General features: G+C 41.1%; 1 protein-coding gene across 1 annotated transcript; it reads right to left on the reverse strand.

Moving 5' to 3' along the window:
• Positions 1-737: 737 nt before the first annotated feature.
• Positions 738-27160, reverse strand: LOC124971577 (nuclear RNA export factor 2-like). The gene is made up of 23 exons (XM_047535278.1): positions 26940-27160; positions 26382-26520; positions 23378-23504; positions 11115-11298; positions 10708-10840; positions 9433-9516; positions 9218-9322; positions 9023-9103; positions 8836-8905; positions 8591-8679; positions 8367-8474; positions 8073-8182; positions 6566-6602; positions 6114-6182; positions 5978-6033; positions 5731-5838; positions 5571-5629; positions 5343-5458; positions 5197-5239; positions 4262-4334; positions 3568-3747; positions 915-979; positions 738-782 (listed from the first exon to the last, which is right to left on the reverse strand). Exons 1-22 carry the CDS (start codon positions 27158-27160, stop codon positions 952-954), a joined length of 2220 nt encoding a protein of 739 aa, XP_047391234.1. The 3' UTR covers positions 738-782; positions 915-951.

Genomic DNA, 27160 nt, shown 5'->3' on the forward strand with positions numbered 1-27160 from the left:
CTGACTCTCCTTCCCTCTGCAGGTGACAATGGGAGTCTCCTCCCAGAGCACCATCAGGAAGGGGAGGGGGTGGGAAGATGGGTGGGGAGACAGATGGAAGTATGGGGAAAGCTGTGGTAAGGCAGATTTCCCATTCACCTATGCACAAATCACAAAGCTGAGCATGGTGTGGTTTACAAAAATCCTCAAATGACTAGGAATGAGAAGTAAAATATGTGAGACCTCACCTCCCTATCTATTTTCCATCCTTCTCTCAATCCTTTCCTTCTGCAGCCTCCAATAGCCAGGAGGCATCCCTTGAGAAGAACCTGTTGTGCCAGGGTACATGCCTGCTTCTGTGGGCCTCCTCAAAGAGCATCTCCAAGAGCCTCAATGTCTCCAAAAGCCAATCACTAAAGTAGCATGTGTCCTTTCTCATGAGAATTAAAAACAGCCAGGGATGAACTGGGTGGGATGGTGGTACACATGGCCTTTCAGTCCTGACTCCATTGGCTCATGGCTAGGGGAGGGGGAAAGCAACCCAGGATGCACAAATACAACACGCAGTATCACTCTTTATTGTGATAATAAACAGCCATATTCAGTGGGAAAAAATACTTTGGATAGTTATGTTACCTGGCCTACAAGTTAACTTTGGCTTCTTGATTAGCCAGGCTGCCAACCTCAGCCATAGGCATGGCCCTAAGTTAGTGACAGAGACACAATGATTTGGATAAAAATGAGAATGACATTCAAAGGCTCCTTTCAGGGCATCTGTTTGAAGGCCTCCTCTGGAATCTTGACTTGGAAGGAAGGAAGGAGTTGGGATGTTAGAAGAACCAGGTGCCCTGAGTTCCAGTGCCATCCCCATTCCCAGACCAATACCTTCCCAAAGGTTCAGAGACATCCATTTTTCACCCAATTGATCCCCGCACCTCATCTGCAGCACAGTGAAGACCTGACCACCTCTGGTTAGTCCTCCTTCTTGTCTTCAAGGCACCTGAAAAATAGGCAATCTCTACAACTTCACAGGACATGCACACTGGTCACAAAATGCCACCTCTTAATGCACCTCTTACACTGGGACACACAAGCCAGAATGAACACCATTGTAATGATGAATAAACACCTTGTGAAAACTAAAATATCTGTGACTAACATTCATGCTCATCAGAATTCAAAGCAGAAAATCAGGAGTGTTCAGAAGAATGAAGAATTTTAACACATAATGATATCAAAGATGCTCAAAAAAATAACAAACTGAAATTCAAAAATAAAAACGTTCCAATCACTTTTAAATTCAGGTATATATTATAGTATTTGCCATCTTAAGGTGTATAATTTAGTGGTTTTCTACTCTATTTACAAGGTTGTACAATTATCCAATGCCAAAACATTTTCATCATCTTAACAAAACCAAACACAACTCCTTACCTGTTGGCAGTCACTCCTCATTTCTACCTTTCTCCAGACCTGGGTAACCTTATTCTGCTTTGTGTCCTTATGGATCTGTTCATTTGGGGATTTTTTAATAAATGGACTGATATGATAATTGTAGTCTATCATGACTGGCTATTTCACTTAAGCATAATATTTTCAAGGTTCAACCATGTTATAGAGTATATTATAATTTAATTCTATTGTATTGCTTAATAATATCTCATTATATATATGTGTGTGTGCCTGTGTGTGTGTGTGTGTGTGTAGCTCACATTTATCCATTCATAAACTGATGAACATTTGGGTTGTTTCCACTTTGGGGCTATTACTGATAATGTTGCTATGAACATTTGTGTACAAGTTTTCATGTTAACCTAAGTGTTCATCTGTCTTGGTATAATTGTTTGTTTATATGGCAACCCCATGTTTAACCTTGTGAGGAACTGCCAACCCACACAAGCCTACCATTTTCCATTCTCATTAGCCATGTACGAAGGTTCCAATTAATCCGTATCTTTGCCAACACTTGTTATTTCCATTTAAAAAAAATCACAGTCATTCTGGTGTGAATCAAGTGGTAACTCAGTTTATTTCTGATTTGCATTTCCCAGATGACTAATGATGCTTAGTATATTTCCAAGTACTTTATGTGTATTTGTGTGTCTTTTTTTTGACAAATGTCTATTTAGATCTCTACCCATATTAATTGGGTTACATGTCTTTTTATTATTGTGTTTGAAGAGTTTTTTAAATAGATTCTGGATACAGGTCCCTTATCAGACACAAAATATACAAATACTTTCTCTTATTTTTGGATTGCATTTTCACTTTATAGTGACCTTTAATGCAAAAAAAAAGTTAGAAATTCTGATGAAGTCCACTAAATTTTTCCTTTTTTGCCTGCACTTTTGCTGTCATATGTCAGGTATCATTGTCTAAGTGAACGTTGCAAAGATTTACTCCTGTGATTTCTTCCAAAAATTTTAATGTTTTGGCTTTAACATTTAGGGTTTTGACCCCTTTTTGATTTGCTTTTGTTTCTGGCATGAGAGTGTGGAACAGATTCATTTGTAAGTGGATACCCAGTTGTTCCTAAACCAATTTTTATAAAGGTTATTCTTTACCTCATAACTATTTTGGCACTCTGGTTGAAAAACAACTCACTGTAATGGTTGTTTTTTGTACTTGGACCCTTATTTTATTCTATTCATATACATGTCTATTCTTAGGCCTATACTATCCAGTACAAATTGATTACTCTAAGTTTACAGCAACTTTTTAGTGAATCCTCCAACTTTGTTCTTTTTCAAGATTATTTTACTATTTTAGGTTTCTTGTATTTTCTTGTGAATTTTAGGATTAATTTGTAAATTTCTATAAAGAAGGAAGCTAAATTTTGATATAGGTTGCATTTACACTGAATATGCAATATAAATTTGGGAAGTATTGCCATCTGAACAATATTAAGTCTTCCAGTCCAGGAACATCCATTTATTTAAGTCTTTAATTCATTTCTACAACGTTTTGTTCATTTCAGAGTACATGTTTTATACTTTTTGTTAAATATATTCCTAAATGTGTTACTTTTTTATACTGGGGATTGAACCCAGAGGTGCTTAACCACTGAGATAAATCCTCAGTCCTTTTTATTTTGAGACAAGGTCTCACTTAATTTGCTGAGGCTGGTCTCAAACTCACAATCCTCCTGCCTCACCCTCCTGAAGTGCTGAGATTACAGGCATGTGCCACCATGCCTGGCCTAATATGCTACTTTTCGATGCTATTGGAAATTGAATTTTTTTCTTTATTTTCTGATTGTTCATTACTAGTATATGGCGATATGGTTGAGTTTTGTATATTGATTGTATACCCTGAAACAATGCTAACCTTAACCTTACATATTAATTTTAAGTTTTCAGTGGTTTCCTTAGAATTTGATATATATGAGATCATGCTACCTGATTTAAACATTGCATTGTTTTAAGTTACTTACATTATCACAATAAAATCAATATATATTTTTCCATGAGCCCAACTTTGGAAGCAAAACATAACAAAAATTATTTTTACAAATTAAATGAAAATTTCCATTATTAAATTCCCACTTCTTCCAACTCAAATCTATCCCCAGAGACTCCCAGCACTCACTTCTGAGTGTACTTGAGATTCTGCTCCTCAGACTGGGTGGAGAAAGGCTGTGCTGTTCCCTGCTGCTCTTGGTCAGGCACATAACTGGAGGAAGGTGGGAGCATGGGAATGGAGAAGGCACTCTGGGTCTCTTTGGGGCTGGCATTCCTCACAATCATCTCATCATTCACGATGCACAGACTAGAGGAAAGGTGAGTCCTCAGATAATCAAACAAATGGACAACCACACCCTCACAATGGTGATCCTGTTTCCACTGCTACTTAGCAACCAGATTCCTTTCAAACCCCTACACTGCCCACCTCCTAGCTCCCTTGGCTGGTGCCCTTTCTTTACCCCTGCCACAGAGCCTACTTTGGAGAGATTGTTTACTTCCTTCATTAGATTGTAGATTTAACTCCAATCCATTTACCCTTTATTTAAAAGTGGGCCCTCTTCCCCATTTACAGAGGAAGTCAACTAGCCACAGAAAAGTCTTATAATTTGACAAAGGTCACACAGCTAAGTAATAAGTATGGGGTAAAGAAGAGAATTTATTCTGACTTTAGATTCTATGCTCTTAACTACCATTCTAGACTTCTTGAATCTACCTGTTGGCTTTCCCCAGTGTTGAGAAGACCCCAGGACTACATTAATCACACCATTGGATGGAAGCTTGGATGGTGTTACCACTGCCATCCACAACATAGCGCTTACCTGGAATTGCTGCCAGAAGTTAAGATGAAGGTCCGGGTGAAGGCACGAACAGAACCCTGAGACTTTCCTTCCACTTCAATGACAATAAACAATGATACCCCCTTAGACCTGCATATTCATGTTTACATACTCACAGTGTTCCCCAGTAAAGGTCTTTCCTGATACTCTTGTGCACCCTGAAGGAAGCCAGACTCTAAAAACTTTTTACTGGGAATCAGGAGATTTCAGGGTCTGAGGCAGTTACAGTAGAAATAAATCAACTCCCACTGAAAAGACCCCTAACATGAATTCCTTGAAAAACACAAGCTCGCTTGATTCATTTTTCACAGCTTCCCCAGATGGGTATTATTAGCCCAATTTTTCTTTGTTCTATTTAAAAAAAAATTGTAGATGGAAAGCATGCATTTATTTTATTTTATTTTTTTATTTTTAAGTGGTGCTAAGATCAAACCAAGTGCCTCACAAGTGCTAGGTAAGTGCTCTACCACTGAGCTACAGCCCCAGCCCCCATTTTTCAAACGAGGAAAATGAAGGGTTAAGTAACAGGCTAGAGTTAACACATTAAGAACCTGGAATGAGAGCCATCAAACTCCACAGCCTGTGTTCCTAATGCCTGAGTTGTGCAGGGAAGACAGGCACGGATGTAGAACAGATCAGTATCTTTCATGGGAAAAATAGGTTGGGAAAAAGTGAGTAATGAGGGAAGGGAAAAGAAAGGAAGGAAAGAGGCTGGGGATAGAGCTCAATGGTAAAGTACTTGCCTAGCATGTGTGAGGCCCTGGGTCTGGTCCCCAATAGCAGTAGGGAAAAAAAGAAGGGAAGAAAAAGCAAAAGAAAAGAAGGAAAAGTAAGTAGGCTCAGAGAATCCTGGGGGGGAACCCAGTCAGGAGAAGGGAGTCATGGGGAATCTGGTGAGAGACACTTTAGATACTCACCCTCCTTGAACAACCCATTGACAGAAAAACAGAGCATCATTTCCTGAAAGGGAAGAACAAAACTCTAGGGCTTTCATGATCCTTTGGAAATTTACTACTTACATCGAGAATTCTAGGCCTGCCTGAGGGAGGAAGTAGGTACTCACTGTTTGGACGCATAGGTCTACCACATAGGAGTTAAAGTCATGCTGAGTTTTTGGTAATATACTGATGCAGTTTACAATGTCATATTTTGTGTGCTTCAGCAGCTGCATACGCAGAACTGTATGGGGAAAAAGCAAAGATGGGGACTGCCATACCCTTGCCCCTGTGGTCAGTTATTGAGTCCTTCATACCACTTTTCTCATGCCAAGTTTCTCTAATCACAGACTTACAAGGGTCCTTGTGCTTCTTTATATTTCTATTATCCTTGAAATACTCTTCCAAGCTGTTCCTAAAGAAAAAGAGGAATAGAAGGTGGTGGTCCAACCACTACAGGTATTTCCAGGAGAGAGCTACATGGTCCCAGGTCAGAGTCTGAATTGCAATACTCACGGGTCTGGGTCCTCAGGGTTGAAGGGAATGGTCAGGGAGAAGCAGGCCTCATCGTGGTAAGCATCAAGGAGGCCCTGTCTGTCTCCATAGTCATAGATGAGGTAATACCTGTGGAGAAGCAAAGAGGACAGGCTATCTCTGTGGTCTAGCCCTCAAATGATAGCTCGAAACTCTATGAGCAGACCTGTGCTAAGTTAGCCCAGCCTGTCCCAGCCCTCACCTTCCTCAAGATCCCAGGTAAACTTACTGAAGTAGGAATTGCAATAGTAGACTCTTTAGGTTATCAGATCCTTTATAGCTTTCCTGAAATGAAGACACCTTGAAACTCTGTGATTGACAAAAACTTCCTTTCAACAACTCAAATCTTGATGATCCCTCCTCACCTTACAAGGTCTTATTATTTCAGGTGCTTCGCTGTCAATTACGATTGATACTGGTAAATCCTGGCCATCCTTGAGAAGGGAAGAGGAAGTCAGCAGTGCAGCTCAGGGTGGTGGCACTGCATGGCCAAGGAGATGAATAGGCTCAAGGGGGAACAAGGGCCAGAGGCCAGGTATACAATGGCCCTGGAAATTCCACGGGTGTGACTGCACTGGGTGTCTGCATCATGAGCTCCTGGGAAACTCGACCATTACATGCATCCCGTGGGCGGGTGTGCGTGTGCATGCGCGTGTGTTCTTCCCGGGGAAAATGTCCATGCCAGGGAGAATCCATGTCCTCTACGATGGAGGATTACGTGGTGCACACGTAATCTAGGCGAGACCCACAAGGCTTGGGGGCAGTGGGGGGTCGCGTAAGTGAGGAAGAGGGGACGAGAACAGAGGTAAGCACTTACCAGGCGTAGCAACTTGGGGAAACAATCCTGGATGGCGCTGTGCAAACAAAAAATCTAATGAAGTGATGCGACGGTTGGTTGTGCAGACTCTCTCTCCCTGTTGCTCTCCTCCCTCTCCTTCCCCTGGGTAGCTCCTGCCTACACTGCCTGACCCCCTTGTCCAGGGCCCACGGAAGGCTCTGCAGGGAGCAGGGGATGGGGTGGGGGCCCCGGGCTCTGCTACCATGCTGGGTGTCCAGCATTCTGAGGGGCACGGCCTGGCCAGACCAAGACCAGGTCATCCCCCGCCCCCCAGGATAGGATGCTGGGGCGGGGTGGGGGTTTGGTGAGTGAGGCAGGGAGGGGAAGGCAGGGGTATGGCGACTGAAAGGGAGTCAGGGCAGGGGCGGGAGAGATGGGGAAAGAGGAATCAAAGCAGAGGGAAGGGGAAGATGCTCTACCCTGGTGCGGGAGGTCAAGGCGGCAGTGAGAAGAAACCGGCTCCCCCACCGCAGCCCACTCCTTCACCTGCCCCTGGCTGGCCCTGGGGCCCGAGGCAGGAATGAAAACATGCACCTGCTGGGCTGGGGCCCACTGGATGCGGGTCCAGCCTTTGCCTCCAGTGTGAACACGCCCAGAGCCGGCCAGATATGGGAATAGGAGCCGCCCCCGGGGCAAGAGTCATTCTCAGAACCAGGAGTGAAGGGTCAGGCCCCAGCTCAGCAAGGGAGGGAGGGTCTGTGGCCCCCTCTTATGGTCACCGGGTTCCCTCCTGATGGTCCCTGTGCACCTGTGCCTGTCTGAGTCGGTGCCTTGCCCGAGGAACCATCTTGACTTGGGCTACCCAGGTTCCTCTGAGGGCCCAGGTAGGAAGGTGTGATGTGGAGCGAGGGAGGGAGCCGCAGTGTCCCCGAGAGGCCTGCCCTCCTGCCGCTGCCTCCTCCTCCTCCTCCTCCTCCTCCCCATCCTCCCCCTCCTCCTCTTCTGCCCTGTGCCTTCCCCTCCTGTCTTGGGAAGCCCTCTGCTCGCTGGCAGTGGCCCACTTCTGGCTCCTTGACTCAGGGACCCACATTTCTCCCCAAGGAGAAGACAGTTCCCACCAGTGGCCTAGAGGATCAGATGTCAGGATGGTAGCCACCCAGGGCCTCAGTCCTCAGCACGGGGCATGAAAATCTCCACGTCAGCCTGGGACAGGTGGGGGGACTCCTTGGTGCAAGGGCAGAAGGGCCACTCCTAGGCGAGGGGAGGGAAGCCCAGCCCCATCTTGGGAGGGCTTGCTGAAGGAGGCCAGTGCAGAGGGGCAGGAAACACAGCGCAGTCCAGGAGAAAACGGGGAGCAGATCGGAGGAAGGAAAGCAGACCTGTGGGCAAAGCTGAGGGACAGAGACAGAGGAGAGGGCACGGCCTGTGGTCCTTCCAGAGGACCGGGGCTGCATCCTCCTGCAGACGGGGACATCAGGGGCAGCTCAGGCCCCCGGGGGAAACAGGTACCCTGGAAGGGTGACGGGTGTCACCAGGCATTATCTACCTTACATAGGCAGACTGGTCTGGGAAGGCACTGCACAAGGGGTTCCCTTCTAGCCACAGCTCTTCCAGCTTCAGCCCTTTCAGCTTGTCCAACTCCGTGGAGGTCCTCAGCTGAGAAGATGGGGAGGGAACCAGGTAAGGAGACCCAGGGAGAGAGGGACACCTGGGACCCTGCACCCCAGCCCCTGGGACCTTCACCCACACCCACAGCTGCCTTTGTCTGCCTCTTGCCATCGCCCTGCTGTGCGCTACCAGCCGCCCTCAACCCACATTTCATCTGGCTCTCTCTTCTCACCTCATTTTTAGATAGATTCAGTCTCTTGACTTGGGGGGCTTTCTCTACAATGTCAGACAGTCCATCCAGCCAGTATAGTTTGTTGTTGCACAAGTTCAAGGACAACAGCTTTTGGGAAGGAATGGTTAGACTGATGATTACTATCAAGAGTCTGGAATATAAATCTACTATGCCATCCCTTCAATCCGTTTACCTAAATACCTGTCCTCAGTCTATGGTCTCACCTCAGGGAAATTCCTTTCAATGATCTGCAGGGTGGCAGCCATACACTGTCTTCGGTTTAGGATCATGTCAATGTCATGATCCCTTAACTCTTCAGGAAGCCAAGAGAAGGGAATCAGAAAACTCATAGGGGCCTGTGTGGAGCAGCAGTAGCATGAACCGCTCCCCAATTTTTCATCTCTATGTGCCCCTGCCAGGTAGACCCCTCTGCCCTCACCTGCCCTAGGATTACTGTTGTCAGTCATACCTGGGTCAAAGCGGAGCTTCTGGAGGTCGAGAGCTTGCTGGGAGACATCATATCGTTTGTTCATTGTCAGCTGCAGAGACAGATGGAGAAAGTGGCTCTGAGGCTATGGAAGCTGGTGGTGACAGCGTGGTGGTACAAGATGTGGGTCAGGAAATTTTTCACACAATGTGCCTTAGGTCTATATTACCATTAGCTTCTCCATTTTTTCTGGTGTGAACTTATTCTGCAAAGTATTTGGTTCAGCACAAGGATTGACAAAGATCGATATCTGTGGGAATGAGAGGCAGGGTAAGCACCAGGTCCTCTAATCCCAAAGGTAACCAGCCCCTGTCCAGTCTCCTCCCCAACCCCAACAGAACTAAGGAATGTTCTCATCCCATACCTTTTGTTTTTCCTCATCACAAATCTTATTATTGACATCCTTCAGTGCAGAGGCAATACTAGAATCCTGGACAAAGAACTGGGCCCGATTTCTGATGTAGTGGAACTACAGGGAGTAAAGGCAGAAGCAATGATTTCAGATGCCAATGGTCCCTGCTGAGCCAGACCTCTTCCCCTCCCCTGTGCCCATCAGCTGGCTTCACCATACTCTCTTACATCAATTGGTGTGAAGGGGACACTGCAATGGCTCTGGACTGAATTCATGAGCCAAGTCTTATTATACTTCACCCCATAAGGAATCTAAAGGTAAAAGAAGGGATGAAAGAGAAGAAAGACAACATGGAATTAAAGACAGCTGTCAGACCCAATCAGGTGTTTTATTGTGATGTTCTACTGACTTTTAAGAGTTCTAGCTGGGTTAGGCACAGTGCCACACATCTGTAATCCCAGCAGCTCAGGAGGCTGTGGCAGGAGGAGCCCAGGTTTGAAGCCAGCCTCAGCAATTTAGCAAGGCTGTAAGCAACCTATTGAGACTCTGTCTCAAAATAAAAAAATAAAAGGGCTGGGGATGTGACTCAGTGGCTAATTGCCCCTGGGTTCAGTCCCTGGTACCAAAAAAAAAAAAAAGTTCTAGCTGGACACAGTAGCATATGCCTATGATCCTAGCAGCTCGGGAGGCTGAGGCAGGAGGATCAGAAAGTTGAGGTCAGCCTCAGGAATTTAGTGAGACCCTAAGCAACTTAGTGAGACTTTGTCTTAAAATAAAAAATAAAAGCCAGGGGTGGTAGTGCTGTAATCCCAGCAGCTAGGGAGGCTGAGGTAGGAGGATCCAGAGTTCAAAGCCAGTGTCAGCAAAAGCAAGGTACTAAGCAACTCAGTGAGACCCTGTCTCTAAATAAAATACAAAATAGGGCTGGGGATGTGGCTCAGTGGTCAAGTGCCCCTGAGTTCAATCCCTTGTACCTAAATAAATAAGTAAATAAATAGAAAAAATTAAAAAAGGACTGGGGATGTATCTCAGTAGTAAAGTGACTCTGGGTTAAATCCCTAGTAACCCCCTCAAGAAAAAAAAAAGACTTCTTTTGCTGGAACAATTGGCGTGATACATTTTTTGGTTTTCTTTCTTTTTGTTTTGGTTGCAATACATGGATTTCTTAATTGTACTTTCTCTGTGTTATAATATTGACCTTCCAAATAATAAAATTTGTTTTTCAAAATGGCCTTAATTTATAATATTCCAGGAGATTCTACCTGACCCTCTGACAAATATTTCAGAGACTCACAATCCTACAAAGTAAGGCATCTGGTGGGAATGTATTCCATCTTCCTGGCAGTAGTCCACCTTTGCCTTTAGACAACCTCCCATGCCCTTCCTGAAGTTAGGCTGCTCCCTTTTAATTCATTTTCTGAACCTGTCCTTAGATGGGATCAACCCAATTCCCTCTGACCTACCTCTCCTGTACCTTACCTACATATTAGCAAGACACTCACTGTGATCTTGAACCAGTTCCCCACCGCTTTGTCCTGTGTGTTCCTTTTCATTTCTTTTTCTGGAGGAATTTTATCTTGGCACTCCTTAAGCCATTTTATATTCCCATTGTTAACTTGGAAGGTAGAGGAGTTACTGGGGGAAATCAACAGAAGAAAGTACCCATAAATGTATAGAAATGCAATTTAAAAAGTAAAAAGATTGAAATTTTAAAAATGCATAGAAATGCTACAAATTCTCTTATAAAATCTCAACTCCCTGATTACATGACCTATCATTATGACTGCTCTATATTCTACTCTTATCACTCTTCACTTTTTCAGTGAGAGAAGAAAAAGATAACAGAGAATGAAAGAGTTGCACAGTTCTATGGATTGCTAAATGACAAGCAGGTTGCCTGGTAACTTACTGTCTTACTTCAGGGTCCTCATGGACACCCACCATCTGCCTGTTTCCATCATTCTTCTGGAGGTTGGAAGGTGGAAGCTCTTTTTTATCATCTTCATCATGAAAGTTTCCCTTGTCAGAATTCCCTTGCAAAGAATTCTCATCTTTCTCTTTTCCTTGCAGAGAGCTTTCGTCATCATTGTATTCTGAAATTGGGAACAAAAATACAAGTTTAAAGACACATAAATGGTCCACTTACCATACACTACATCAAGGGCTAACAGTGTGGTAGGGCAAGCAAAATGTCAGTCTACTCCAAGGACCAATCACACAAACCCCCAAATAAACTCCTCTGTCTGTTCAGAAATGAACCCTTTTCTCACTGCTGGTACATTCAGGGGAGGAATCTTGGAAGAGGAAGAAATTAATGATGAAACATTAAAATGTGAAGCAGTATTTATAAAGAACTGAAGGTATAAGAATTCATGGGCTGGAGTGAACATCAGCCATATACCAGAAAGACATCCAAATATTGTCTTCTCTGATGTTTTTGTAACCCAACAACCCTGATAAAACCTCATAGATAATCTCTCTCACACATCTGAAATCTAATCAGCCATCAAACTGATTGCATTAATAATCAGCAGCTGGGTGCAGTGGTGCATGCCTGTAATCCCAGCAACAGAAGGATTGTGAGTTCAAAGCCAGCCTCAGCAACTTATCAAGTCCCTAAGCAATTTAGCAAGACCTTGTCTCCAAATTAAAAAAAAAAAAAAAAAAGGTTGGGGATGTGGCTCAGTGGTTAAGCCAACAACAACAAAAACCACAAAAAACCCTAACATCATACTAAAGAAAGAGAGGTTTTCCTCCAAGATTAGAAACAATACAAAGATACCAGCTTTGACCACATTAATTAAAATCTATACTGGAAATTCTAGCCAGACGATTAGGCGAGAATGGATTAAATGCATAGAAATTGGAAAGATGTGAAACCATTTTTATTCACTGACAACATGATCTAATCTATTAAGGATCCACAAGAACCAGCAGTGGTGGTGCACGCCTGTAATCCCAGTGGCTCAGGAGGCTGACTCACAAGGATCGTGAGTTCAAAGCCAGACTCAGCAAAAGTGAGGTGCTAAAAAAGCAATTCAGTGAGACCCTGTTTCTAAATAAAATACAAAATAGAGCAGGGGATGTGGCTCAGTGATCGAGTGGCCCTGAGTTCAATCCCAGGTACCCCTCCCCCCCAAAAAAATCAGCAAGTTGATCTCCTTTTCCAGTACAAATTTTAATGAAAGAATGGGCTAGTGTGACAACTCCCTAAACTCTCTACGTGCCTGCAGCTTTCCCCTCAATAATATTTTGTTTGAAATACTTGGGGAGAGCTTTCATTTTGTTCAGATTGAAAATGCCTTTCAGTTCAGGAGGCAATACTTCAAACCCTATTCTTCTATAACAATGAAATAATGTATGATAGGAAGTTACATGAAATGATAGTTGTCAACTATAATTTCCAGATATTTAAATATATTTTTCTATGGCAAGACGATACACTGCTTATGATTTCAGTTCTTTTAAATTTCTACAGGTTGGTTTGATGGTCTATAAGTTGGTCTATCTTTGCGAATGTTATAAGACACTTGAAATAAGTATACTCTTATTGCTGAGCAAAATGTTCTGTATTTGTCATGTAGATCTGGTTATTGTCTTAATTATATTATTCAGATTGTCTATATTCCTGTAGATTTCATGTGTAACAATTCTATCAATTTCTGAGAGTAAGATGTCGAGGGCCCCAACTATAAACTGTGGTTTCTCCTTTTAGCTCTATAAATTTTTGTCTCATATATTTTGAGGTTATGTTGTTTGGGTAGTGTAATAGTCAGCTTTGCATCACTGTAACAAAATACCTGAGATAAATGAAATTTTAAGGAAGAAAGTTTTATTTTGGCTCATACTTTCAGAGGTTTCAGTCCATGATCACTTGGCCATGTTTCTTTGGGTCTGTGGTGGCATAGTACATTATGGGCAAACACATGGTGGAGGAGCTTTTCAACACATGGCAGCCAGGAAGCAAAGAAAGAAACAGGAAGGAGGCAGGGTCCCACTCTTCAAGGATATGACCCTAGTGCTAACTTCCAGTAGGCTCCACCTCTTAAAGGTTCCATCACCTCCCAATAGTGTCATCTGCTGAGGACTAAGCCTTTAAAAACACATGGGACTCTGGAGGATCCTTATCCAATTCATACCAAGTGTGTACACACTTAGGATTCTTACATCTTCCTGCTGGACTAATTCTTTTATTATTATGCAATACCTTCTTTGTCTCTACTAATTTTTTTTTAAAAATTTAACTCCAAAGACTACTTTATCTGATATTGCAGCTTCAGGTATACATGTAAAGTGTTTTGCTTGTATATCTGATCATATGCAATCCTAGAAATTTCCTTTTATGTCATGTACACTCTCTTCCAACACACTTCACTATGTGGTTTAAGACCCAGAAGTTTTATTTCTGTCTACAAAAAGATAGCACCAATTGTTTCCCATGACTGTATTCACTAAAGGCATTTTATTTTTGTCACATTCAACTGAAACAATGTTCCAGTAGGTGGTAATAACAGTGTTTTTTTTTTTTTTTTTTTTTTTTTTTTGGAGATAGGGTTTAACACAATTAGATTGTTAGAAACCAGCTTCCTTTTGACCTCTAATGTCTCAGGACACACTTATGCATAATAGTTCATTGACCTGCAGTTAGAGAAGTCCTGTTATTCACAACCTTTGGAACTTTCCCTGTGTGGAGGAAGGCATTGGAAATGAAATTAAATGTGGGCAGAACATTTGATCTATACATTTCACTTGCTCAGCATCAAAAGTGTGGAAATGGCCTGGAGCATGCTTTTTCTCACACTCTACCTCCAACTGATCAGAAAATTCTCTTAGCTCTACTTCAAAATAAACCCAGAGTCTAGCCACTTCTTCTGTCCTCCATTGCTACCACCTTAGGTAGGTCACTAACACCTATCTCCTAGATTAGACTGCTTTCAAAATGGTACTCCTGCTTTTACACTTGCTCCCTTACCATCTACGTTCCACACAGCAGGCAGAGTGATTTTTTTAAGAGCACAAGGCAAATTTTATCACTTTGGCTCAGAATCCTGTTATGGGGTTAAAATCCATCAATGTTTGCAAAGCTAGGAGTATTTAAGGACATCCCAACACAATAACAAAAAGGAACCTTAGTGGAGACATCTGTAGAATGCAAGGAAAACAACTTATTCTTATGAAAATTGAAAACAAAGGGGAAGAATCAAATATTTATTCTGCCTTTGCTATAAAAGCTATAAAGACAGACAAAAATGTTGATGAGAGTTTCTCTTTACAAGAACATTTCAGCTAATACATAAAGAAAACAAGGTAGAATTTTACTATGATCATTTAAAAACTGCTAATTAAAAGATCTCTGTAACTGCCATCAATAACAGGTGAAAATCACATCAGAAAATAGGAAATAACCAAACATCACATGCTTTGTTATATAGGACACGATCTATGAAGTAGTCTCTCCCCCAAATTTAAACCTGCATGTTACTAAGCTTCAGCAGCAATTTAGGTATCATCATCATGGTACTGCACAGAATCAAATGCATGAAAATGATTCCATTTTCACAAATAAATTGAAAGACAAAGGCAGAAGGATGATATACAAATATATTTAGTATTGTATTCTTGCATGCTATTGGATACATTATGCATACATAGAGATATTTTCAAAATGAAATTATACAGTAAAATATGACTTACTGTTTTCATTTAAAATTTTTTATATATTACATGTTCACAAATAATATTTAATTGAGTTTTATCATTTACTAAATTAATATGCTTTTCCTTTAAAGATACTGTGGAAATTAAAGCTAAAATCACTTGTTTACCAGAGCAAGAACTAAAGGTTGACTAACAGTAACCTGGAATCTCAGGAAAGGATAAATATTAATCCAAAATACATACTTTTCCAAATGTCTAAATAACAATTTGACATTAATATAATATATATGTTAGATTATTATTTTAGTTAAAATTTTAGCCAGGTGCGGTGGCACCTGCCTGTAATCCCAGCAACTCAGGAGACTGAGTCAGGAAGATTGAAAGTCAGCCTCAGTACTCTAGGGAGGCTCTAAGCAACTTAGCAAAACCCTGTCTCAAAATAAAAAGGGGTTGGGGATATGACTAAGTGGTTAAATGCCCCTGGGTCAATTTCTGGTACCAAATAATAATAATGATACTAATAATGGTTTCAAACTTTACTAATAAAATTTCAAAGTTTAATAAATCTTTCCAAGTGTTTGTTACTATTAGCAATGCTACTAAGCCCAGGATTATACACACAATCTCTGCACATATTCACAGGTTTCATGCAATACTTCTTTTTTTCCATGTAATACTTCTGTAACTGTATTACTTAAATCAAAACATGCTTTCCATTTTGAGACTTTTTTATAACACTTAAAAAATACATCATACTTATGTGATAATCAAGAGTGAGTGAATATATCTTCAGTGTGTTAATGATTTAAAAGGTCATATAACTCGGAACAATTGTCATTTTTCAAATTCATCTTTTTGAAAAATATCTCTACTGAATGCACACATATATATACATACATATATAACACATATACACTCAATAGAAGCAATATTTTTACGTTTATATAAGTCTGGAGGACTGTAGGGTGAGGAGGATTCATTATCTATTGTTAGGTGGGTGACTAGGATCTATTGTTATGCAGGTGACTGAAATCTCAGAATGGTTGAAGGCTGGAAGAAATGAGTGCCTCATACCAAGAGGCAAATAGTCAAGGGCAGGGGCATAAATGAGAATGAACAACGGAAATGCAATTAAATGAGGAAAAAAAAATCTGTAGTACTAAATCTATGCTAGCCAAATATGTCCATCTGGAAAGTTCCATAGAAGGTTTATTACATCTGTTCTCCGTTTAGAAGACACAATGAATATAGCAAGAATATAACAATTCAGATAATAAAGGGCTATACCAAACTAAGCATTTGAAAAAATAAATTTAGTTTTGCTTCCAGAACAAAACACTAGCTAAGTTAGATCAAATGTTGTGGAATACATCTAGAAAAGTAGAAAAATCATTTGAAATAAAAATTTATTTACACGGGGAGGGAATAGTGGAGGTAAAGGAGATGTATTGGGGAAAAACGACTGACCAAATTATACTGATATTTTGTGCATGTACAAATATGCAACAATGAATCCCACCATTATGTATAATTATAATGCATCAATAAAAAATGGAAAAAATGGGGCAAAGATGGGACGGGAGAAACCTCAAAGTTAATCTCAACAGTTGGGGCTGCTTTTTTTCTAGCAGCTGGTAATTTTTCCTGAGGAGGCTTGTAAAGTGCTAAAATGCTGTGGACTCATGCCAAATTTCCACAGTCATGGGACTAAGAGCATAAAATATGAATTTGGACCTGCCCAGGAGAAGACCCTGGCAAACCATTCTGGCTTAAACAGGAACCTTTAAGAGCTACGTCTTAAAAGTAAATTGGGGTGGGGGGCTGGGGTTGTGGCTCAGTGGTAGAGCACTTGCCTAGCATGTGTGAGGCACTGGGTTCAATTCTCAGCACCACGTACAAATAAATAAATGAATAAAGGTTCATCAACATCTAATAAAATATTTTAAAAAAAAGTAAATTGGGAATAGACCAGCCCTTCAAGGGACAGAAATCCTGATTAGTCATCTCAATCACCAATGACATTAAAGTGATTTTTTCAAATATTCTTATTGGTGCATTAAAATTAGACATAATACTGGGATTCAGAATGCTGTATTTGTACACGCACATAATTTGATCAATCTTATTTCCCAGTACCTTCCGTTTCCCGCCCCTCTTCCCTCCCCCATCTTCTTGTTCTACTCTACAGATCTCTCTTCTATTTTAATTTTAATTAGTACATTATAATTACATATACATATGGGGATTTAAGAAAACAACCTTGATTGTTAAGGAATAAATGTTCAACCTCCTTAGCTGTCAAGATTTTTTGTTTGTTTGTGTGTGTGTTTCTTTTTTTAAAAAATATTTTCAGTCCCAGCCACTGCCCCATCCGCCCGCCCTCTGAGTGTCGGTAGCCACAGAAGCAAAGGCACAGCAAACTAGGTCTAGTGCAGCGCCACTCACGTGGGCCTGGGACGCAGGCTTCCAGGGACCGCGGCATCTCTTGCTGGCTGATTGCAAAGCTTGATCAGGTCCCCCCTCCCCCCGAACGCCTCCAACCCCACCCCCCAACTCCCAGCCGCACCAGCAGAGGCGGAGGTTGCGGCAAGGGCGGGGAGGTTTTTGTTACACTTTAGGAGATTTACAAGAAAAATAAATTTCTTCTCCAGAAAAAGATAAATTCATTCTAGGATCAAAAGAATCTACAGTTAATTATATCATAATTTCCTGAAAAAAATTGTGAAAAAGAGATAAGATGGCATGATTGAAATTAGAAAATAAAAACTAAGCAAAATTGAGATAATTCAGATGACACAATTTTCAACAATATAAAAGATTTAAAAATTCAGCCAAGAATCGCAAAATATGATCAAAGAACAGAATCACTAGAATTAAAAAATTCAGTAACTTAAGTGAACAATTATGTGATTAGCAGCATAACATAACAAACATGTTTGAAGAGAGAATTGGAAATTCGAAAGAAGGTTCTGTAGAAAATATCCAGAATGAAGAATGCAGAGATGAAAAGATGGGTACAGAGCGATATGGGATCAAATGAAAGGAAATACGGTAAATCTAACAATTTATTTCTCCTATAAGGAAGGAGAGAAAATAGTGCAGAAAGAATATTTGAGAAACATTTTAAAAGAAACAAAACATATCAAACTACAGATACACAAAGCAATATGTATTGTTAAGCATGTTAAGTATTAGGAAAACCTAAATCAGGATCATCATAGTAAAGCTGTTGAAAATCCAAGAGGAAATATTTGAAGAAGAGAGAGAGAAAAAAAGACTAATATCTAATTTTAAAACAAATAATGTACCTTGAAGAAAATGAAAGTATATATCCATAGTGCTCAAGTAAAATAACTACACACCTAGAATTTTATGTCTACGAAAATTTATTTTTCAAAAATATGTTAGGCATTTTAATGCAACCAAACCTAGCCAAATTTGTGGTCAATTAAAAACTAAAGAGATACCCTGTAACACTCCACTTTATGCTTTGAATATAGCCCTTGCTGCTCTGCCACCGCAGCTTATTTTTTAGAACAGACATGTTACTTTCTCTTCCTCTCTCCCTGCCCCTCCCTAATCTCTCCCCCTCCCTAATCTCAGGGGAAACAGGATTACCTTTCTTCTCCATCCTAGACAGAGTTATTTGTCCTTGAGTGCAGACCCACCACAGGAACGAAGTAATTTCAGACTTTGGGGATGGCACCAGAAGATCTCAGAAATGACTATCTCCCAAATTAACAAGTGAATTGCAATTGCGAACAGAACACGTGGAATGTAGTTTTTGAATCAACTCTTTAAAAGCTCCCTGCTCCCCCTGATAGAGAGAACCACAACCTCTGGGACAGGAGTTCTCGGTCCTTCTCCTTTGCTAGCAAAACAATAAAACTTTTTTTTCCTTTTTCTCAAAACTGTGTCCTCTTTACTGAATTAGAATTGGAGACAAGGATCAAGCTTTTGGTAACATCCTTAAGTTAAAGAAGTATGATCCCAGACAGAGGCAGGTAAATGTAAGAAAGCAATGAAAAACAATGACAGTGGTAAATATGTAGAAAAATCTGAGCACTCACTGGGCACAATCTAGATAAATTTCTTGGAAGAATTTAAACATATAGATAGCAATAATTAAAATGCACAGAACATTATAAATCTGGAAAGCATGTGTTATCCAAGGAAATGTAAAAGAACATTAGACTGTAATAAAGCAGGAATGTACACTGTAATCTGAAGTCTAAAGACTACAAAAATAACAAGGCAGTTTCACTACTAAGCGAAGTGAGGCAAAATGGAATAATTTAAAATAATAGTAAGTATTACAAAGTAAAGGAGAAATTAGAATAGGAAAACAAATGTAAAGCATATAGAAAGATGGTATATTTAATCCAAATTATATCTGGAATTACATGTAAATGGACTGAAGACTTCAAGTTAAAAGTAAAGATCATGGGCTGGAGGTATAGCTCAAGGCCCTGGGTTTCATACCCAGCAACACACACACACACACAGGCAGAGATCGTGACTAGATTAATAAAAGTTAATTTAATCGAAATGCTCCCTAAAAGGTACACATGTAAAATATAATGGCATAGAAAATTCAGGAAACATAGATGGCAAAACATAGATGACAATTATACTACTGACCAAGTAGTAGCCATTATAATTATTAATTCATTATCAAGAAAAATAATATATACTTTAAATGAATACAGTACAAGAGAAAAGAAGGGATATTTCATATTGATAAAAGGTTCAATTCTACATGAAGGTGCTAGTAAAATAAATATGTACTTTTGTCACAAAGCCGAAATATACAAAAAAAATGATAGAAGAAAATTGAGGAAATATATATGGTAGAAACTCACAGAAGTAAATGGAGAAAGGGATAAATCCATCCTCTCAGTGGGAAATTTCAACACGCCCCATTGAAAACAGTTCAACAACAACAACAACAAAAAAACAGTCAGATAAAGATTTAAATAACCTCAGTAATAAAATTTATCTGACAAAATACCGCATGACAATACACGCAACATTCCAGAATAGGTTAATTTTTGGGCCATCAAGCAATCCTCCTGAAAACTAGCGGGGAACAATTCATCCTGTATTGTTGCTAGGAAAATTCAAGGACACTGGTGTGATCACTACTCCTCATTCACCACTAGTATGAATCCTAGAAATGTTAACTTTCAATATCCCCAGTAAAAGTGATACTCCTCATTACCAAATAATGGGCCTGAGAGGACTAAATGACTCAAATCTTCTTACTAAGTGAGGGGGACATCTCAGCTCAGCCATGACCATAGCCACTGGAGGGAGGTTTTCCATGTGGAGCCAGCATAGATGTGTCAGGGCCCACTATGTATATATCTTCAAGGGTGTGAAAAACAGTCTAGGCCTTTGTGACCTGGGTTCCCAATTTGCTGGGTGTCCTGTGGGTTAGGGTGGGGGAACAGAAAGAATCCCTGTTGCCTTGTGGCGACCTAAAGCCAAAACCTCTTGCTACTAATTCACCATGGTGTGTTCTGAAGAGAGTGACCTGTCACCACTATCTCATAGGGCTCCCTTGAGGGGAATCTCTGTGGTATAGGTTTGGGGGTCTAGGGATCAATGAGGGCTGGTCAGGAAAGCAAGAACAGGCCCCAAACTTACTGTGTTTGGTCCATGCAAACAAGATGGAGTCCTTATAGGAAATTCCTTCTCCAAGAGCATAAGAAGAGAGCGGTGAGGGACCAGAAGAGACTTAACTTCTTGTTCTTACTGACCCTGAGTTTGCAACCAGCCTAATACTCAGGGAACCTTCTGCAACTGAGCCACCCCTGCAAAGGAGATTAGCTACAATTGCAACTCAGGTTCTTGCTACAAACACCTGGGACTCTATGCTGCAGGCTCTGTGTTGACTGAATTACATTGTGTTCCTTTGTGGAACACAAAGAAACTATCCACAGAATTCCCCAGCTGCTTATTGTCCCTGAAGTAGCCAATGCCAGGGAGATGTAGGAGTTAGTATCTGAGGGCAATTCAAATGTTACATGGAGATGCAAACATTGGAACTGAGGTCTATTGAATGGGCATGATTTCACCATGCATAGCTTTAATAAACTCTCCCTACTATATATAGGGTTTACTTAAGTATAAAGTTACAGAAAGGTTTTAAATAATCAAGTGACAGGAAATAACTCCAGCCCATCCCCAGAAGGTCATGATAGGGACTTACCTGAAATGTATAAAGGAAATAACAAGCAGAGTTTGGTAGGGCACTGAACTGAAAGAGGGAGAAAAAAAATCATATAGAAGGATGCCCTCTTGTGGTCAGAGACAGAATTATATCTCTGAAAGTCAGACTTGAAGGTTTTGCAAGAAGAGAGGGGGGCTTTAGCTCTAGTGCATCAACTAGAAGTTTCTAGTATTTTGTACCCTCTGGATGCAGTCCTACACTGGATCTCTGTCCACTGAGAGAGGACATCCAACCCTTAAGTAAACAGAAGAGAAATATCCACATGAGATTGTGAACATTTGGGGTAATCACAAGAGAATATACTTACAAGAACTGCCAAGTAGAGTCGAAATTTTTAACTACTTTTAATGAGAGTACTGCGTGAAAATTTTTCTAAGATGGTAAATGTGTGTGAGCTTTTGCGTCAGTTTGTTATTAGATATTTTTAAGTGTTCAACAAACTTGCCTAATTACAAAATATTAAACACTAGAAAGTATACATTTAAGAAAATGAATTAATGTCCATCTTCCATCCATGTGATCCCTTCAATGTGACAAAAATATACTCACTGTAAATAAATTGGTGTACATTTTAAAGATGTGTAAGGTAAGTATTTACCTTAAGTATTTGGAAGCAACATACATGTGTGTACATACATAAACACATTCTTTTAAAAATTATAGTTATAAAAATATTTTTCTGAAAATTGAATTTTTCACTTATAGTGACATCTCTGAATTTTTATGCCTTTAGCTAATGTGGTTTTGTAACAGTGGTTCACTTTATGCTTTAACTATAGCCCTTGCTGCTCTGCCACTGAAACTTATTTTTAAAGTGGACATGTTTCTTTCTTGCTGTTCCTCCCTAATCTCTCCCCATCCCTAATCTCAGGGGAAACAGAGTTACCTTTTGTCTCCATCCTAGGCAGTTATCTGTCCTTAAGTACACACCCATCATAGGAATTAAGTAATCCAGACTTTGGGGATGCTACCAGAAGATCTCAGAAATGCCTGTCTCCCAAATTAACAAGTGAATTACAATTCCCACAGAGAACAAGTGGAATGTAGCTTTTTAATCCCCTCTTTAAAAGTCCCCTGTTCCTGCTGAATCACAGCCTTTGGGATAGGAGTCCCCTGTGTTTCTCCCTTGCTATCAAAGCAATAAACTTTGTTTTTCCTTTTTCTCAAAATCTTGTCCCTATCAGGGACAAGGATTGAGTTTTTGGCAATAGTTTGTCACTGTGCAGGCATTTTGGAGAATCATTTTGCTTTTTAGGTAAATTAATTGTTAATCTTTGTCACTCTTCCTGTAAGTGCAAAAGGACAGAAAGTAGACCTCCATGGATTCAGAGAAGCCTTCATTCCTTCGCAGATTCGGGTGCCATTTTCTGGATGGGAAAATGGCCATCAGTTACAGAAGGGATTTTGATTTTATAGAGTACAATGATGTAATCATTTGAAGCTGTGTACATGCAGTATTGACAGTCAGGGGCTAGTTGAACAGGTTAAAACTTTAATTTATGAGGGTAGTTTCATAAAGTTTGAAACTTAGTATTGTCTGGGGAGATAAGAGTTCAGATCCCAGAGATGAGTATTCAAATCTTGCCCATTAGTATTTGCTATGCTTCTGTTTAGGACTAATTAGCCATGGGGGAAGGTCATGGTTTAGGGCCCAGCATTCAGTATCTGCCCCTTTCCCCCAGGGTCCGTTGTTCCTTGGCTAGTTTCCCCTCCCTCCTCCTGAGCTGCACCTCTCCATTTTTCTTTGGGAGCTACATTGCAGGGATATTATTTTCCATAACACTTCACTTCTTATTACCAAAAATCTTTATATAAAATCATATTAACATGAAGTCTGCAATGTTGTTTGTAGGTATATTTTTCCAGGTTTTCACATTTTATTTTATTATTATTGTTCTTATTTTGTGGTAATGGAGATTGAACCCAGAGGCACTTTACAACTGACCTACATTGCCAGCCCTTTTAATTTTAAATTTTATTTTTGCTGAGGCTGGCCTGGAACTTGGGATCCTCTTCTCTCAGCCTCCTGAAATGACAAGCATGTGCCACCATGCCCAGATTCTCTTTTTTGTCAGTATAGAAAGTGTTTTCAAATTTTTATTGAATTTATGATTTAGAAATAAGACAGGTCATTCTTTGGGAGTAGAGTGGGAACAGAAGAACACAAGGGGAATAAGGAGAGATGGGAAAGAGATCATAGAAGTTTGGAGAGTTCTGAGAGTGAGCCTAGCCAGGAGAGGAAGCAGTGGGGGTCTCTGGTGAGGGGACTCTACACTTACCTTCCTTGAACATCCTGTTGACAGAAAAGCAGAGCATCATTTTGACATCAGGAGGAAGAAACAAGGCTGGGAGGACAGGGAGATGGGCCCCTGGGTAACTTCCTGGGCAGTAGAGCACAAACAGCACCTGCATATTTAGAAATAAGGAAATGCCTCGAGAAATCAAACGTGTGCTTGAAAGTGAATGGGCAAGCAAATCCTTACTTCTGGCAGAAGGGCTTGCTATCAGTCCTCCTGCTTATATCTCTAACAGTGCAGTGCTGCCCTTCACTCTGATTGGAGGAGTTCAATGTTACAATCTATCTCATTGGTTAATTTTGAACTAGGGCCGGCAAAAGGGAAGGGCTATAGTTGGATCCAATTACAGCTGGATATTCTGAAAATGGACCACCAGAATTTGTTTCTCATAAATGAGGAAGAAATAAGGCTGAGAGTATAATATAAAACTGCTACTCCACCCTTTCTGCTGTAGTCATATCCCAGCCTCCCAACTACTTGTCAGTCTGTGAACATCCTAGCTACCTATTGCTTCATCAGTCAGCTTGCAAGTGTCCTTCTCCGTTATTGGTCCGCTGTTAACCCGGGGGAATTCAACTGCTTAAGGATAGCTTCCCCGCCATCTTTTCTCAAGCTTTCTCTCTCCTACTCTCTTTCTCTCTCCTCCTTGCTTTTCACACTCTCTCTTGTGCGCTCTCTCTCTCTTTTCCTCTCATTTTCTCTCTTACCCTGCAGGGAGACACTCTGTTTGCTTAATAAACCCTCTTATGTCAATTCCCATGTCCGGGGTGGTTTTCTGGGTTCTTACAGAGAGGATAGGAAGTTGACCCCTGGGTAACTTCCTGGGCAATAGAGCACAAACAGCACTTGCGTACATTTGCTAAGAAAATTACAAAAATGCTGTTATTAATCAGGACCTATGTGACTGAGGTCCATGCCTCACTAAAGAAGGAAAAATGCATGATTGATATTTGATTGGACTGAAGGCTGCATGAATACACTGAATGCCTTATCAAGGATTGGGCAAGAGGCTGACTTCATTAAACCTATAGATCTATGTAAACTCCTATGTGGGAAACCAATCTTATTTAGCAGAATCAGCTAGGTTGAACCATGGGACACAGAGGCCTGGCTTCTACGAACTACCAGGAAGCATGTGGTGCTGCAGGGAGTGGTTCCCTGTCTCCCTCTGGAATTTTCCCCTAAGAGAATGGCTTTCCTAACCCCACCCTATCCTGTCCATCACAGAAGAAGCTCCTCCTGGTCCTTGCCCCCTTTACCTGTATGTTATAAATAATGGAGAGTTGGGCAAGTTGTTGTTGTAAGAGGCCAGAGCTGGTATGGCCATGCCTGTCATGCACCCTCTCACATGAAAAGAGTATTGGGGGCTGGGGAGATAGCTCAGCTGGTAGAGTGCTTGCCTTGCAAGCACAAGGCCCTGAGTATTGGCTCTTGTGTGTTCATTGAGTAGATAAGTTTTTTGGGTAATAGATAGAAAAACTGCCAACATTCTCTTCTGGCCCGTTAACCCTTTCCTCCTCCACACAGGATGTGGCGGAGAGGACATTTGGCGCCTGGTCAGAGACTGTTCAAGAGAATTTTAGAAGAAAGAATAATGGTAAGGATGCTTGGCCCCTTTCCAGTGAGAAACGTGTGAATGTGAATAAGTATAGTAGTAAGAAAGGAAATTGTGTGATGTTAAGCCTGGGGAATTCGCTCTCTACAGAGAGAGAAATAAAAATAGATCTATTCAGCTATATTCAGTCCTTAACCAAAGTGAAAATTCAGTGGAAAGATTGCAACTCCTACAGTTCTTGAAATGTAAATGGAGACCTGGTCACTTTGAATACTGCAGACACAATCAGGCAGGTCTACCTTCATTTCTGACTGTATGAGACTGAGAACTAACTTGGCTGAGATAGGTGCAAAAGTTTAGAATCCTAAGAAGAAAATATCCTATTCAGGAATTCAGAGAAAATCTGTAACTCAGTGAGTTTCCTGGTTTAAATATGTGTGTTCCCGCCACAACTTCCAGAAACAGCATGGTTTCTCCTTCCTTCGGCGAAGGATGGAACATGGCTGCTCCCTGCTCAGGCAGAGCCCCTCAGGGCCAAGCCTCTGGATGAGAGGAGAGATAGCATGGGGATTGGAAGCCCAATGGCAGACTATGGGAATTTAGTTTGGACTGTAATAGAAACTTGCTTTTATTTGAACCAAGGTGTTGATTTGTGGTTTTTGGAAGATTTGAGCATGAGTCTTAAAAATGCTATTAAGAGCTTGAGATCTAAGAGTCAGAAATGCTTGTCCTTCAGGACCTCTTTGTCTTCTGGGGAATTGTCAGTTGATGAAAAAGGATTCAGAAACTAGTCCCAAGCCTGTTTCTGTGAACAGAGAATCACCTGATACTTGGGGCAAAATTTCTATTCAGAGAACTGGAAGGCATTCAGATGTAGAAGAGCATGAGCTAGCACGGGACTTCTGTAATTTACATTTGAAATGTCCTACTCTAGTGTCTCGACCTGCCCGGGAGAAGTCAGGAGACCAAGAATTTCAACAGCTGTTAATACAGCAGAGAAAGTATTAAAATTCGGATGTTACTCTATTTTTGAGCAAAACGATTCTCAAAGTTCTTAGGGACCAAAAAGAACTTATGTGTCTATTCCTTTTACAACATTAAGGGAGTTAAAATCTGTATGCTCTATGTATGGAGCAAACACGCCAATTGTATTAAGTCTCTTACAATCCACATATAATGAGGCTTTACCACCTAAGAATTGGCTCTTGATAGTTAGCTCCTGCCTTTCCAAAGGTGAGTATTTAACATGGAAATCCAACTGGATAGAGCATTCTTCCAATCAGGCGGGAATTAATAAACTGAATGGAGTTCAGATTACCTTAGATATACTTACTAACTGACGCGAGCACCCGGCTCGCGTCTTCTTCTTGAAGTGCACCTAGGAACCTTCACCTGAGGTACAGATCAGAGGAAACAAGAATTGACTCTTACCAAGAAGTTGGGTCCAACGTGTAGCTCTTTATTGACGGTTCTCTCATACAGCAAAACAGTCTCGGAGGATGGCGAGGCAATGACCAATGGTGGCTGGTACCGACGGGGCAGTCGTGCTCCGGGAGGCAAGCAAGGAGGACTGCCACCGGTCCAGTTACAACGTTGGGTTTTTATACATTTTTAAAATCAGCAAAAATCACAGCACACACTTTATCACGCTCTAAAACCTTAGGGTTACATAATTTGCATAACTATCTGAGCACACATAGTTTTTGGCACAGCACACATTCCTTATCATACTGTAAAACCTTAGGGTTCACTCATTAGCATATCACTGCACACCTTAGGGTTTCCTAATTAGCATATCAGTATGGCTCACACAGAAAGGAAGGAAGGACAGAGAGAAAAGAAAAATTACACAGTCAGATTGGTCTGGCAGCATGGAGTCACTCATGTCCAATTATATGCTCCAATCAGTTCGTCCCCTGGAGCGGTGGGTTCCCCAAAAGGGGAGTCGCCGCTCCACTGAGGGTAACAAGGTCTCCAACATAACAGTACTTCAGGAGTCTCCGGAGAAGATCTTCGTGTCCGGGCAAATGAAGCACGTATTCAGGAAGTATCTGGTTGTAGTAGTCCATCATGAAGGAGGAGTGAGATGCAGGTGGTTGGAGCAATGTTGGGAGCTTGTTCAGGTCAAAGACTGAGCCATCTATGCAGATGTAAGTAGAATCTGCGCGGCGAGGCCGGCCGATTACATATCGCCGGAAGAGGTGGTCCAT

The sequence above is a fragment of the Sciurus carolinensis genome, chromosome X, assembly GCF_902686445.1.
Source record: "Sciurus carolinensis chromosome X, mSciCar1.2, whole genome shotgun sequence".
NCBI classification, from domain to species: Eukaryota; Metazoa; Chordata; class Mammalia; order Rodentia; family Sciuridae; genus Sciurus; species Sciurus carolinensis.

Excerpts from the sequence above, each read along its gene's own strand:
- LOC124971577 (XM_047535278.1), bottom strand. The coding sequence starts at position 27,160 with ATGGACCACCTCTTCCGGCGATATGTAATCGGCCGGCCTCGCCGCGCA. Across the intron at positions 8,680-8,835 it reads GAAGCTCCGCTTTGACCCAG|AGTTAAGGGATCATGACATT; the intron begins GTATGACTGACA and ends GGCTTCCTGAAG. Across the intron at positions 3,748-4,261 it reads ACTTCTGGCAGCAATTCCAG|TCTGTGCATCGTGAATGATG; the intron begins GTAAGCGCTATG and ends CCTTTCCTCTAG.